The 16,376-nt window shown below is 30.6% G+C and overlaps 2 protein-coding genes across 9 annotated transcripts in view; one reads left to right on the forward strand and one right to left on the reverse strand.

The window, feature by feature from the left end:
* The window catches only part of LOC145306503 (18S rRNA aminocarboxypropyltransferase), a 210,210-nt gene that overhangs the window by 128,084 nt on the left and 65,750 nt on the right, over positions 1 to 16,376 (reverse strand). The gene's annotated exons all lie outside the window — the stretch shown is intronic.
* LOC145306432 (neuronal acetylcholine receptor subunit alpha-7-like) overlaps positions 1 to 16,376 on the forward strand; it is a 58,115-nt gene that overhangs the window by 9,500 nt on the left and 32,239 nt on the right. For all 8 annotated transcript variants that reach the window (XM_080148539.1, XM_080148579.1, XM_080148570.1 and 5 more), the window contains exon 2: positions 6,184 to 6,329. In XM_080148539.1, coding sequence (XP_080004665.1) covers positions 6,184 to 6,329 — 146 coding nt within the window. The remainder of the gene's footprint in view (positions 1 to 6,183; positions 6,330 to 16,376) is intronic.

Genomic DNA, 16,376 nt, shown 5'->3' on the forward strand with positions numbered 1-16,376 from the left:
TAAATATTTATATACAAACAATAAAATTGAATATGAATAAAAATTAAGGATAGATCAATCAAATAATAATTATGTACAGTGTCAAAGGACTAAACAATCTTGTGAGAGGTAATATAACTTATGCATTTTAAAAAGATATTTGTTAAATAGACTGATTATTTAAAGACATATTTGTTAAATATGTTGCTCTACTGGATATCATTACCCTTGTTAGAATGTACCATTCATAAAGAAGGTTATTTTTTAATGGCAAAACTGTTTAAGCTAGCTTTTTTAACAATTATGTTCAAATTCCGTTAAATTTATTGATATAAATAATCTAATAATTGATTGTTTTGTTTTTATTCGTAATTGTCTTTTTTATATATACATTATTATGCTTAATTAAAAATTTCTGATAAACATCTCATTATATTTAAAGAAAAATTAGCTGTCTCTAAATTTAATATAGAAATAAAATTATTATGGAAAATCAATTGATTTTTCATGGTAACAGGTATAAGTTAGAAAATACAGACGAATTTATAGATGTAATCTTGAAAAGATAGCTTTAATTTAAAATGATAAATATGCGTTATTTTTACCAAAAACTAGACAAAACCCTTTTTTGTTGTTGTTGATAGCAATATCTTATTTCTTTACTCTCGTTTATATATAGTTTTAACCTAATATCTTTTGATTTAATTGTTATTGGTTTGAAATTTTGACTAAAAAGCTGGCTTAAAAAATAGCTCATATGTGATAAAATATATAGCATTTTGCGGATGAACTGAAATTAGTTTCCGAATGTGAACACATTTTCCTAGGTGTTTCCCAATCCTATCTCAAAATTTGCTACTAGCTAAAAATTCTTCAAACTTCAAAAAAAATCAAAATTTGAATGGTGCATTATTTGCCAAATGTACCACTTTTCTGCACTACCTCTCCGATTTTGTTAATACTCTATATTTTGGTCCGTTGGGTCATTCAAGGATGCTGGATGGCCAAAAAAAAGTTTCAGAGTCCCTGGATGTCTAGATATCTAGCTATCTATGAAGGTAGGTAACAAAAATGTAAAAAATACCCATTTTTTCACAATTTTAAAAATTAATTTTTTCATCAATCATACATCCAATCTATACATTTTATACACTAAAATGATCGTTTATTCATTTAAAAAGCGCACATAATGCTATTTTGGCCAAAACTCTAATTTTACAGGGTGTCCAACAAAAAGTGTATTTTGGATATCTAGCGTAATACCCAAAATACCTGTCCGAAAAAAAAAAATTTTTTTGGCTTAAATCCTGTGTTTTATCTGTGTGCATATGTGGTATATAACGGTTCGGACCACCCGGGACTATAAGGTTGTCAAATTTAACTTTGGGACACCCTGTAAATGTGATTTTTGCGTCTGTAGAGCTAAAACTTGGTCCAAATTGGCTATTTTTTTCAAATTACTCTAATATGTGTCTTAGTATGTTTGGCCATAGTGTTTTCTGACCAGATCAATATTTTCATATTTTTTGGACACCCTGTATTTTCAAAAAAAGAGAAAAAAATTTTTTGGTTTTTAAAAATTTTTTTTTCTATTTTTAAGTTACTTAAAATTGTCATATAGATACAGATTTTGACTAATAACAATAATATTTGCCTATTTTACAATTTTTTACACTTTTGGGACACCCTGTGCATGTTTTTGAAAAATGATGGTGTTTGCCCATTTTTGGGGGGAAGGAGTCGTTTTAGGGCCATAGACTATTTCTTCATTTTTGTAGAACTTTTCAAGACACATCATTTGTTATTTATGCAAAAACCGCAAAAACCGAACCGTTTTGCCGTTATTCACCGCCAAAGGCAAAATTTTTTTACGTTTTTGCCGTTCCGGAGGTTGTAATGGGCATTTGTGGTAAGAAAACGTTGATTAATCAAGATCCCTCTTAAATACTTTTATTTAGGTAATTTAATTTACTAAATTTCATATAAAGTAAAATTTTTTGTGCAGCTGACCGTTTTTCGTCGAGATGGATTTCAATTGTTAAAACAAGAAAATTAAGTGAATATAACATAAATAATTGCTATAACATAAGTGATAAAAGAAACATAAATCATGTGCATTTGAAATTCCTTTTAACAAAAATCGGTTGGATATACAAAAAAATTTACTTCACATGAAATTTAGTAAATTAAAATGCCTAAATAAAGGTATATCACAGTTATCTTGATAAATCAACGTCTTCTTACCACAAATGCAAAAAACGTAAAAAATTCTGCCTTTGGCGGTGAATAACGGCAAAACGGTTCGGTTTTTGCGGTTTTTGCATAAATAACAAATGATGTGTCTTAAAAAGTTCTAAAAAAATGAAGAAATAGTCTATGGCCCTAAAACGACTCCTTCCCCCCAAAAATGGGCAAAAACCATCATTTTTCAAAAACATGCACAGGGTGTCCCAAAAGTGTAATAAATTGTAAAATAGGCAAATATTATTGTTATTAGTCAAAATCTGTATCTATATGACAGTTTTAACTAACTTAAAAATAGAAAAAAAATTTAAAAAAAAACAAAAATTTGTTTTCTCTTTTTTTGAAAATACAGGGTGTCCAAAAAATATGAAAATATTGATCTGATCAGAAAACACTATGGCCAAACATACTAAGACACATATTAGAGAAATTTGAAAAAAATAGCCAATTTGGACCAAGTTTTAGCTCTACAGACGCAAAAATCACATTTACAGGGTGTCCCAAAGTGAAATTTGACAACCTTATAGTCCCGGGTGGTCCGAACCGTTATATACCACATATGCACACAGATAAAACACAGGATTTAAGCCAAAAAAAAATTTTTTTTTCGGACAGGTATTTTGGGTATTACGCTAGATATCCAAAATACACTTTTTGTTGGACACCCTGTAAAATTAGAGTTTTGGCCAAAATAGCATTATGTGCGCTTTTTACATGAATAAACGATCATTTTGGTGTATAAAATGTATAGATTGGATGTATGATTGATGAAAAAATTAATTTTTAAAATTGTGAAAAAATGGGTGTTTTTTACATTTTTGTTACCTACCTTCATAGATAGCTAGATATCTAGACATCCAGGGACTCTGAAACTTTTTTTTTGGCCATCCAGCATCCTTGAATGACCCAACGGACCAAAATATAGAGTATTAACAAAATCGGAGAGGTAGTGCAGAAAAGTGGTACATTTGGCAAATAATGCACCGAATGTATTAGCAATTTATACATTTATACATTCAAAATTTTAATTTTTCAAATTTTTATTTTTTGGTTGGAAATTTGAAGCTATTTTAGCTAGTAGTAAATTTGAGATAGGATTGGGAAACACCTAGGAAAATGTGTTCACATTCGGAAACTAATTTCAGTTCATCATTTTGCGCTAACTTATGAGGGGTTTATACAATAAGTATAATTATAAAAGCAAATATTTGAAAATTATTTAAAATCATTCAATGTTTAATGTAAGATTAAGCCAATTATTAATCACGAAATTACATATAGGTTTTTTATTATTTTGCTAAATAATCTATAAAATATTTACACATTGTAAGTCAACTCTTGAGTTATGTAAGAAGTACAATATCAGCTGATAGATCTTATTTCAATTTTGAAAGATAATTTTATAAAAAAAAATAAAATTTGATTTTGTTTTTTTAAAAGTGAGCAAAAATAATGTAGAATTTTTAGAAATATTTTTAATATTTTTTAAAAGCACAAAAAATCTTGATTTCAGGCCTTTATTAACAATTCTTAAAAATCCTAGTAGTATCGACACATCCTATTTTTTTTACGTCACTAAGATAATTTCTAAGACACTAATACCGGGTTCCAAAAATGTTCATCAAAAAGCTGTGCATCCTACAGCGCGTTATCATAATGGGTCCATATTATATAGAAACAAATATAATCAGGGCTCGGCTGCTGCCTACATTTAAGACGACAAAATAAAAATTTGGCGTCTAAAAGAGGAAAAAGGATTGCAGCTGCGATTTAAAGGCTGATTTTAGAATTAGAGCGGATGCTCTAAATTCATTCAGTATCGCTTCAACTTCATATCAAATTTGGCTGATCGCATTTGATCGATTAACCACAGTCAAAGACTGATGCTTATTTAGTAGTGACCTAGGTGCGGCTAAAGATCCTCAAAAATCCCGGCCGCAGTTGCTTTGCCCTGATAATAATTATCTTTTTTTACATCCTTTCTCACTTTTTTCCTCTCGTGATAAAACTAAAGGACTTTTTACAAAAGAGGATGAATTGAAAGATAATTAAAAATAGAAAATAAAAAAGTCATTTTCCCTTTTTTAAGAAATTGTAAATAATATGCTTCGATTAATTTACATGTATTTTGATATCCTAAATACAAATATCTTTGAAATATATTTTCTAAAAATCTAAAATCTCCCCCTCTTCTAAGTAGACTACTTATAGATGCTAATTAGCAATGGTATGTTGGTTTTATAGCTTTAGTAAAACTTTTATTAACTACTCTCCTTGTTATGGATGACGGAAAAACCTTCAATTTAAAAAGAAATAATTTCATACTCTTTTTTAACACGGACCAATTTCAATTTCCATTACCTCATACGGGCGAGGCTGTTGTCCATTACACTCTAGCCTTAAGTTCATTAACCCAGGATAACTAATGAGAGCCGAATACCTCTATTTCTCTCCGGGGTATACTAAGTAACACCCATCAGACAACCAACTCTTTGATTGCACGACCTTTGCTTGAAAGTCATAACTGTGCATGGAAATGAGTTGCGCCTGTTTTGGGCCAAGGCATTTCCCCTACTATAACTATTAATATTAGGTTTCCTTAATTCCTGATTAGTAAATGTAAATTCATTCTGTCTGCAGTAATTCTATATTCCCTTTTCATCTCTTATGCTGGGCTAACCAAAACATTACACAATTTCATATCACTTCTCAAACAAGGATGGAGAAAACCATAACAGCTGAATATATACACAAAAACACGATGCATAGATTAGACTTCGTGAACTAACAAAAAAGGTGCGATGAAGTTTTAGATTCGGAAGTTAAATGACAACGTTAATTAAATGACTACCTGATAATGCGGGGTCATGCGACTCCCCTACTCTTGCCTGATATAGCAACATTAAAATAAATTTAACGTCTTTAGCTTGAACGTTTTTTTAAGCAGCTTATAGTGCATATAAAAAATGATGCCATACAATACAAATGACCATTAATAGGCCAGTATACATTTTACCATCAGTCAATTACAATGTACACTGCCCTATCATAAATCATTTATGTTATATGACGTCATTTTTATGGGCACAATGAGCTGCTTCGTTGTTATTCTAACCTTGCATTTCTTTGACATTAAAAGAAGTGTTTATCACGCATTCTCCAATTCATTAAAATTTCTGTGTCATCAGTTAGAGAACCTAAACCTTACATAACAATGTTGCGTGTTAGATATTTGAAATACCAAGATGTCCTTGGTCTAGTTTTGGACAGTTTTACTCATACTTTTTCATGAGTTTTATGTAGAATTCAAAAATAGTATCTAAAGGCATTAGATATCCTGTTTTATGCATCTTGTTCACACAAAACTTTTATAATAATTTTGTATTTTTAAAATATATACGCTCAAAGAAAAAGTTTTTGAACATTTTGTATTGACAATCCCAAAGAATTAAAATTAGCGTATTTGTGTCCGTTTGTTCATTAATATCTCTGACTCTACTTGGCCAATTTTGATTCTGATAACTTTTGAACTTGCCCCTACCCCTTAACCCCGCCAAAAAATGCTTAAAATAAAAAGTAAATAAAAAAATCTGTATGTAGCTAGAAATGAGAAAAATAATTGTGAAAAGCAATTTTCAAACATTACATAATATTAGAGGCCTCTAGGGGTACTTTTTGTTTCTTTGTCAGGGGGGGTTGGAGTTCACCCTCTACTCTCAACCTTTATAAACAGTTATAAACCTTCTCTGGACACGTAGGAAGCTTTACTTTATTGTAAGAACCAGTTGCTTCGCCCCGGGGGGATAAAAAGTAAGGTTAGGTAAATAGCCTAAAACCACCAAAGGATACTTATTAAGCTGCCCTAAAAAGTACAACCAATTTAGACAAGAAATTCTAAAAATTTAGGCTTAAGACAAAAAAACCTTACAACTTTATATAATAGAATATCTTTTAATTTAGGAGCTGAGAGTGGTATACATGAGCGCAGGTTGTTGACCGACCTGCTGGACAACAGTGGATACAACAAGCTGGAGAGGCCGGTCATCAATGAGTCAGAGGCCGTTGTTCTCTCTTTTGGTCTCACTCTACAACAGATCATCGATGTGGTAAGATTTATTATTCAAATACGGAACTGTAAGTAAGGAATGGTTGATGTTCAAATTAAAAACTTCAAGAAATAATGCAAGAAAATATTTAGACAGTAAGAAACAATTTTAGTTAAACCCCAGGGAGGGATGGGGCATTGGACTGTAATTTTCAATGGTATTCAAAGGTTCATAACCACGACATCTTATTCCTTGGTTCCTAGGTACTTGTATTTAATTTTGAATGGTTGATTTCAGCTCATACCAATAACGAAATTAATTCGGAAAAAAATTACGAAACCTTTACGTGTTTTTCAGCTGTCGTTGGGGGGCAACATATCGTAAAATTGACGACCTCTCCATTTGCCCCCCAAATATTATTTTAGATTTAATTCCCTTGTTGGTTATACCTTATTCTTGGGTTGATTTAAACTTGTAGTATCCAAACTTTCAACCAATAACATTTATCTACAAAAGGGTTAATTTTGTTTATGTTCATAAATGAGGTATATCAATTTATCTTCCATTGTCCTACCCCCTAAGATACCTGTTAAACCAAACTATATCTAATACAACTTGTATATTAAGCTACATTATTTAAATTATCACCCTTATTTAAGCAGAATTGTGTGCAAATGCAAATTGAAGATTAAGTAAAGTATTTTCTTTTAAACTTTAGAAGAAAAAAATATAATTAAATTAGGGCGCTCCATAAATTACAGAATTTTTAAGAATTTCATAAATTATAAGCAGTAGTGTTATATAAATATACAATGTGTCTGCATTATCCAGTTTTGGGAATCAACCAGAAGGAGAATGAAAAAATAATTATAGGTTGATATTCTCTGTAGAAATATACATAACATTTACTTAAGGTGTTATGCGATAAGTGATAGGTACATTTAGCGTAAAAATGCCTGTTCCTAAATCTATGATCACAATTATATTCAATTAACTATTTATTTGCAACAGATAGGTTTAAAAGTACAATATTAAAGTAAAAAAAATAATATATCAATGTCCTCATTTGAGATTTTTTACAATTTTTCTTTATTTGACTAAATGCAAAGAGCTTTTTAGGTTCTTCACAATTTAGTTTTTTTTTCTATCTCTCTATAGCAAAGTCATTTTTGTTAAAAAAAAATCTCTTTTAATTCTGTGAGCATAGATGAATAAAACAGTCACTTTTTAATTAATTTCAATATCTTAAAAATAAGCAAGCTATCTTGTCTGTCTGTCGGTCTGTCATGCTGCTTTCTGTTCGGTTCTCTTCTTTTGTAATTATGCTCAACTCCTCTCATTACCAACATAGTAGGAAAGCTACTTTAAAGTAATTCTTATCTCATGTCCTGCAATAGTTAACTTAAAAGTCTTCCTTTCTAATCCCCTCTGTATCTGTTTTCGTTCAATTGTCATTATGATTAGCTTATTGCTTCAACAGGCTTTGCTATTATATTACATAAGAGTCCTTGTTGTTGTTTCAATTTTAAACAATTCATAAATGTACTTATATATTGTTTAAAGTTGATAAAAAGTCTGAAAGTTATCCCCTCAGTTTTTTATTGATTAGAAAATGTATAATAACTTCTATTTCTATTAAACTTTAAACTTATATGAGGTTCTCAAGTAAGTTTACTTATACATAAGTATATGTATGTGTATGTGTGTGTGTGTGTGTGTGTTAATCTGACAGTCTGTTGTGGTGTTTGGTGGATGTAAGCTAGCTAGCTGGCTGGCTGGCTATCTTTCTACAACTTTTTAAAACTTTTCTAATCTAAACTGAAATAAATCTTCCAACATTTTATGTTAAGAAGGTTGCTCAATATCTTTAGCCACCTACAATTACCAATATTTAATCCCTCTCTCTAAAAGAATCGGTCCTTGCTTAGGAGCACAAATGCCCACACTTAATTTTGTAAAAAAAATTAAATAAAGGGGGGGGGGAGTTTATTACCAAATGAGGGCAATGTAAGTAAGTCCAAATATAGGGGAGATGGCCGCAATTACCAACAATAAAGTCGGCAGTAAGTCCAGTGACTTAGCCAGGACACGATCAGATCTGGATGGTCTATACCATGATCACAAATAAGGTCATGAAGGTCTTCACCAAGTACATGAAGGACACCAACATGTCAGGATGGTAACCACCATGAACATGACTCCAGTATTCACATGTTATTTATATAATTGATGCGCAATTTCTGCAAATAATCATACTTGTTGATATACAATTAGAATAAAGCTAACATCAGAGGTTTAAAATACTAAATACAGATAATCTCTAAATGGGAAAGTATATAAGTTTAATACACAATATTTAAGAACCGCAAGTTGGAATACAATAAAAGAGTTATTTATCGTATAGTATTATAGACAGATTTCCGCGGATAATAACATAAAATTGTAAGATATAATTTTAATATTATGCTTTTTATTTTTATATTCGTAGAAAATTGGCTTTATTACTATGCTATACACAGTGAGATCTTTTGCCAAAAAACGGGACATTGAGGGTAGACAAAAGTAAACATCAATAAAAAAGCTTGTATTTGACGAAATGACGTAATTTCTTTTGCTTTAACTCAAAAATAACATAAATTTTGCTCCTATTAACTTCTAATGTGCATTTGGTAAGTACGTCTGGCGGTTTTGGAGGAGCGAAGCTACCCTATTTTTAAAAAATCTATAAACCTTCATAACTTTAGTTAGGATAGGAATATTTTAACAAAATAAACGTCTATGTAAATATTTCTTCAATGCAAACAATGTTTGTGAACATGAATATAGCGTCAGGTGCACCCAGTTCGAGTCCCGGCATTTTTAGGTAGGTCCAGTATTAGTAAAATAGGACACTAATAAGGCATGTTTTCTAATGTTTTTTTTTACAGATATAAACAACAATAACATAATTTTCAAAACACTTTTGATTTTGTGTTAATACCTTTATTCTAAGTCTAGCTATCTTTATTTAAAGTTTGTATAAGAATATAAACATAATTGCCTATATTATATTCTCTCTCAAACGTATCTTTCTCTCTCTCTCAGACGCATATATAATGTTTTTGCAATATTATAATTAATCTCCGAATTTGAATTTCTACTGAACCAAAACCAGTTAGAAATAAAATTTTTTTCAGAACACATGAAATTTAGCAAATTTAATTGCTAAAATAAAAGTATTTATAAGTCATCTTTTTTTAAGGACTCCTTGTTCCCTTAAATGTCCATTAAAACCGCGAGAACGGCAAAAAATGTTAAAAATCACACCTACGGCGGCAAATAACGGCGAAACGGTTGGCCGGAGGCAAATAATGCATAAGTAAAGAAAGTTCCGCCTCAAAAAGTTAGAAAACATTGCAGAGATGACTTTGGGCTCTAAAATGACTCCTTCCCCCTCTATCGGGGGAAAATTTGAAATTAACAAGAACGAAATTGTTCAAACCATGCAATGTAAAATGCTCAATTACTCAAAAACGGACAAGAGGCCCCAGGTTGTGAAAACTGTTTAATACACAATACATGTTGTATATTGATATTATTATTGCAAAACCCGGGGCCTCCTGTCCGTTTTTGTGTAAAATGGAGAAAACTGATTTTTTGGGGTTAAAAATCTTAATATTTTTGGTGAAATTTTCTCACAAAATGTCAATTTACACCACCAAAAAAATATTTTTAAAAATTTTTCTTTAATTAGACATTGGTACAGGTATCTGAAAAGTACCTCAATCAAAAATTATTTTCATAAGATGAACATAAATGTATTTTTTGATGCTTTAAAAAAATTGTGTAAAAAAATCTGGAAAATCATCGAAACTGAAAAGAAATTTTTCACTTCCTTTTTTAAAAATGGCATAAATCCGCCAAAAATGAATATTTTTTAAAAATTTCTTTTCTAGCTGTCTACTTACAGCCATTATTAATTCCTAGGATAGATAAAAGTCGATTTTAAATTTTTTGGATGTCCCGATTTTTTTCAAAAGATCCCACTGTGCTATACATGATTTTTTGTATGGCTAAGAACCGGTACTAATTCATCGGGTATCAATCGGTTTGAAGCCATACTGGAAAGAAATCTTTGTATTTTTCAGGATAAATACGTCCAGTAATCATAAAATGACCATAAATACAGTTGACATATTTAGGGGGCGGGGGGGGGGGGGGGAGAGAAAGTGGATAGGAATTAGACAACTTAAAATCATGAATAGGTAGGGAACATTTGACTGGCTTACACATGGCAATTTATATTTATTATCCCTGGTTGGTCGTAGAATAATCACTTCACTAAATAATAGTTATTTCTCGCATCGTATTATAAATAGCTATCCGCGGATATAGAATGTACAAAATTCGTAGAAAGCTGGATATTATACGATGCTAGACATAGTTTTTTTTCGTTTGGATGAGAACCGGTTCCTATCCACCGGATTCGAATGAATACGAGAATAATATATTACTAGATTTTCTAGTTGTACCTTTTAAACCTTTATAAAAATTTTACAAGAAATAGTTGTGTAGAAACTTGTAAAATGAGAATTCTAATTTTCTATTTTCATCTGACTCAAATAAAATTTTAATGAGCTGAAATTTGGTGATTAATTATTTACATTTTCCTTAAATTTGTTTTAATGGAGGCTTTTCAAGATTAATTTATCAAATATTCATAATTAATAGCTGGTTGTCTGGTGTGTAAAGTGTTAACCAAGACTCGGTGCTAAGCAAGACGATTAAAATGGTTTATAATGTTGTTACATCATAGGGAGGGAGAAGACATTGGATTGTATGGTACTCAAAGATTCATAAAAATGTTCTCTCATTTGTTGGTCTAAAAAATTTGATTCTTAAAAAATTTAATTGGTTAGTTCAAACTAACAATGTCTAAATTTTTCCACAAACAATTCAAATATAGAGAAGTAGTAGTTTATCTTTTTCTTTTGGGATGTACATCCATTTATCGTCCCTTGCGTTATCTTTTAAGATCCATAGTCAATGATAGTAATAACATGGAGAATGTCTTGGCCCTTAAACCGGCCTTACTAATTACCAAACAAGACAGGCTAGGACCTTTAGACAAAGGCCAGTTAATCAAAGCGATTGATATTAATAAGACGTCTGATTCATTTGAAATTAGACATTTTGTTGTACCTGTCCTCTGAATAGATAGATACAGATACAATGAATCTTGTTTTTTTTTAATATATGATTATATTCATTAATCGGCTCAAAAAAACAATAATTAGGCAAACAATCAGACACAAAAGGGAAAATATCAAGAATTGTTATTATCATATATTATATGTAGATGAATAAGTAGAATAAGTTGAAAAAATACAAAATATTTTTACACTGAATCTTACACTGATTAGCTTGGGTTAGGTATATGAATAAAAGTCAGATCCAATTACCAGATAATTCTAGTGCTAGGTATACCTGTCAACATAGAAGGATGCTCCAGGTACCATGTACTTCTGGTGCCAGGTATACCTGTCAACACAAAAGGATGCTCCAGGTACCATGTACTTCTGGTGTCAGGTATAAATGTCAACATAGAAGGATGCTCCAGGTACCAGGTACTTCTATTGCCAGGTGTACCTATCAACATATAAGAATGCTCCAGGTACCAGGTACTTTTTGTGCCAGGTATACCTGTTATCGGCCTTCTGGGGTCAAAATTTAGTATTTTTTAGGCACCTGTATTAACTATTCCTGAATATTGAATGGCTCCTTTGACCGAAATGATTAAAGGTTCCCAAGAATTTATTCAAGAAAAGTTGCATATTTATGCCATTTGAAAAGTCAGAAAATTTTGTAACTGTATCTTTCACATAATTGAAATGAGAGGCAAAAAACCTAAGTTTTACTCTAGTTATAGAATAACTGCTCTTCTCACCTATATAAAACGCATATAAAAATTTCCAATGAACACGTGTATATCTGTATGTCGCGTGGAAAAAAATACAATCATATATTTTTATTCCTATTATGATATATAAATGTATCACATATTAATAATAACAAGGAATACATGATCCATGAGTAACAAAGAGCTTATAGTTAATAATAATTCCCCAAAATGACAAGAACATTTCAGCGTAATTGACGCACAAACAAACAAGGTTAAAGAGTAGATTTTCGTTTGTCATATAAATCTTTTCAATAAATGTAATCTATCTTCAGCTAATAAACAATAATTTACTACCATTAGAATCTCCGTCTTTACGTGGAAAAGGAAATATTGTTTTTCGCTCTTTGCGTAGAACCTGGAACTGTAGAGTAGCTTCGCTTAACATAATTATAACACAACAAAAAAATCTTTTCCTTCCCGAAACACTTCATTATTAGGTATTGACAAGGATCTAAGGGATATGACAATGAATAATTAATTGATAAATTGCTACACTAATAAGGTTAACAACCCAATCAATATTGAATAAAATTTCTAAAGTATTTATACCAACAAATAGCATAATGTGTTGTTTAAAACTTATGGGGTCAGTATAATACACAGTCTAATGTTCCCTTCCTTACTGGGCATTGATTAGAAATACCGAGACAAATAAGCTAAAAATTCAATGTTATAACAGAGTTTTTAATGTTTAAGTATTTAATTGCTTTGACCCTAGAATATAGGGGAGGTAAGAATACTACCCATTGACTTTTATAAGAGCTTCCCTAAAAAGTATAACCAATTTTGACCAGCATTTCTGATATCTTTAAAGTTAGACAAGAAAACCTTAGGACATCTCAAGCTTTAGATTTTCATTAAAATTGGTTACATCAATGTTTAGCTTCTTTTTTTATAAGCAGCAGACACCTGCCTCTAAACTTTGATTTATTTTTGGTAAAAGTTATCCCTATCCCAAGGTACCTATCTATATTGTATATAGAGTGTTTCTACCATAATTTGATTTTGTCACTAATTAGATATTGTACACAGATAGACCTCATAGTTTCCAGGGGTCATAGCAAGAGGTTTATTTGGGGGGGGGGGGGGGGGGGTAGATTTTAAAAAAAGTAGCAAGTTGTGTGTTTGTGTCTGTATGTCTCTTAAATGGCCGGACTGAATTTTCACGGAAGTAATATTTTTCAAACCAAAAAATAACTGTTTACCTTTTGAGTAGAATTCTTTAAATTCTAGGAGGCAAAATCACTAGAACCTTGATTAAACGCGTATTGAAATTGTACAAAAAATATATAAATGTATATTGACAAGACATATTTTTGGTCTTAGACCAAAGTAATATATGTGTGTGTGTAGCCTGTACATTGTGATGAAATAGGATAATAAATCTATAGAAAATCAGATTACGGGACTGATGCTTCATTTAAGGAATACAAATGGTCAAAGAATTTTCTTCTATCTTTTCTACATTCTGAAAGCCATTAGGAGATACAGCAAAGTATTTCTTTTTGGGCAGCAAAGCCACTCTATATTTACAAATGTCTGAAGGTCTTTTCGTCCTTAGAAAATCCGTCTCTTTACTTTTCTTGGCTGCTATTCCTGATACAGAGCTGAATATTTTGTATAGATTTAAGTTTGTGTTTATGCAAAAAACTTTATTTACTTGGCTGCTATAAGAGGTACCACTCTAAAGTTTCATATAATGATATCATCTTAACAACTCATTTTGTCAATCTCCTTGCTTGGATATTTGAATAAATTGCTTTTATATATAACTTATGCTATAACTTCGCGATTACAATGGATATTTTCATCCTTATCTAATCTTAAGATAGGATAGGTCAACCGCTATGAGGGAAGAGTCAATTTATATATTAACTATACCAAAGCCTTATATGGATAGATCAAAACAAGGATAAATATATTCATAACTAGAGCAGCATATTGCAAAATGGAGTCATTTAATAGATTTTTTGGAAGTGTACTGTACATACAATAAAGTTTTATCATTTTTCACTTTATACATTCAAATTTAAGTAAAAATAAAAAAACATTATTAAAATGTCATTTCTGATAGGGAAATGCGTATATATTATAATTATAACTAAATATGTTGTTAGTATTTGTATTAATAGGTTCCACCATGTATGTTCACTCAAATATAGGAATAGGGAAATAGGATATGAATATCCTCCTCTTTTTAATTTACTAGGGGCGATTTCTCTTGGAAGGGTGGTGATACCCTTCCTAAAATAGTTATAAACCTTCCCAGAACCTACAAGAAGCTACATTGTCAAGGAAAAAAGACATCCTGTTACTTTTATATAAGGATTCCTAATCTGCATTTTCTTAACTCACTTAGTTGGAGTGACCCAAAGTTAAAGTAAAATTCTACAGTTGCTCCTAAAAAAATTAAAGTTTCAAATAATGTATTCTTATTAACTTTATCTTATGAAAATAGTATAACTAGATGGTCCATCTGACATCATTTTTCATCAAACACAAAGGAACCCCCCCAGCAAGTAATACACCGCTTTAGCTGCTGAAAGACTGCCACAAGTAGACCTAATACCGCAAATTTGAAGCCTTCTGTTAAATGTTTCAACGAACGACATGTTTGGTATGTATCTCTACTCCTATTGGCTGATTCAGAGAGTATGTCTCAAGATTATCTCTATTCTTATGAATTTCTGTCACTTACCTATCCCTGGAAATTTGTGATGTTGACTAGTAATAGCATTTTTTATCTATCTCTCAATAAAGGTTTTCCTATGGGATTCAAATTCAACTGATGTGCATTTTAACGATAAATCAATGAAAGAAATACATTTACATTTATTTTTTAACACAAATTAAATCAGGAAGTTGCCGGATGTTCGTGTGTTTGTTTATGTATTCGGAACGATATCTGTAAGCTTTACATTTTAATTTGTTATTAAGTTAACCAGGGCAATTCTAGCGTAACAAGCGCAAGAGCTGCGTAACACGACGGACAGACATTACTCAGTTTAACTGTAGGGAAGCTACGCTTCTATCTTCAATAACACAGAGGTTATATTCACAAGTTTATTTGTATACAAGTTTAACAATACTAAAGTCAATATTTACAGAATTAGGATGGGTTGAATACGATAATAGTAGGTTCCCACCCTTATATATTTTGGGTCTGTCCGCTACACAATAAAGTCCATTCACAATGCACATGTTCATTAAAGGTAAACTGACTTGCAAACGAACATACAAAAAACAAAGAAAAGCCTTGCTGATTGATGCACAGTTTTAAAAATAATTATAAAAATCAATTCAAATTATCTAATAGATTATTTCAAGTAACATCTTGAAAAAAAAGATTTTCTAGAAAAAAATCTGCGGTTCTAAATTTATTTCTACGTGTTGCACATATCTCTAGAAATCATTTTATTTTCTTTGAACCTTTCTTTTCTCTAGCTCTCATGGGTTTCAGTTTTGCAACAGTTTCATAAGTTTTAACAGATCTCAGATATTAGCATTTATTAAAAAACTCATAATGAAAAGTCTTTTTTATTATTTCATTCAAAATCATTACAAGATTTTTATGAAATCTAAGTCAAATTTTTGACTAAGAGATTAAACAAAATATTAAACATAAATGTATAATATAGCTGATAAAATTGTAATTTGTAATTAAGATAATCAGGAAATAACATTTCGATAGTTTTTTTTCTGCAAGAGATTATCCATACCCACCGAAACATATCAACCAGACTGATGGACAAATTCATTTGTTGAAAATGTGCGTATTGGTCAACAAAATCGGCCTTCTAATTTAAATAGCAAAAGATAAATATACATCTACCCTTGTAGAAATTGTAGAATTAAAATTTTATGTCCCCTAGAACATTAAGGTTGCAGAGTTGCTTACCTACTAAAAATATATTTGAAAATCAGTGTTAAATTCCTAAATTAAGAATTTTAACTAATCTAGAATCTTCCCATCTATGCATCGGATTAGTATAATAATCCTCATATACAGTGTGTTTTTTTATGAGCACTTTTTTGAAAGCAATTTTATCCCACTTATAGTTATCAGAATTTAATGATTAATGGCTTATTTTCTTCGTTTTTTAAGGGAAATTATGAAACAACCACAAAAATTACAGTTTTTGTTGAAAAAGTACAGTAAAGTTGAA

This window comes from Acartia tonsa, chromosome 2 (genome assembly GCF_053477335.1).
Source record: "Acartia tonsa isolate MP-2025a chromosome 2, ASM5347733v1, whole genome shotgun sequence".
Classification (NCBI taxonomy): Eukaryota; Metazoa; Arthropoda; class Copepoda; order Calanoida; family Acartiidae; genus Acartia; species Acartia tonsa.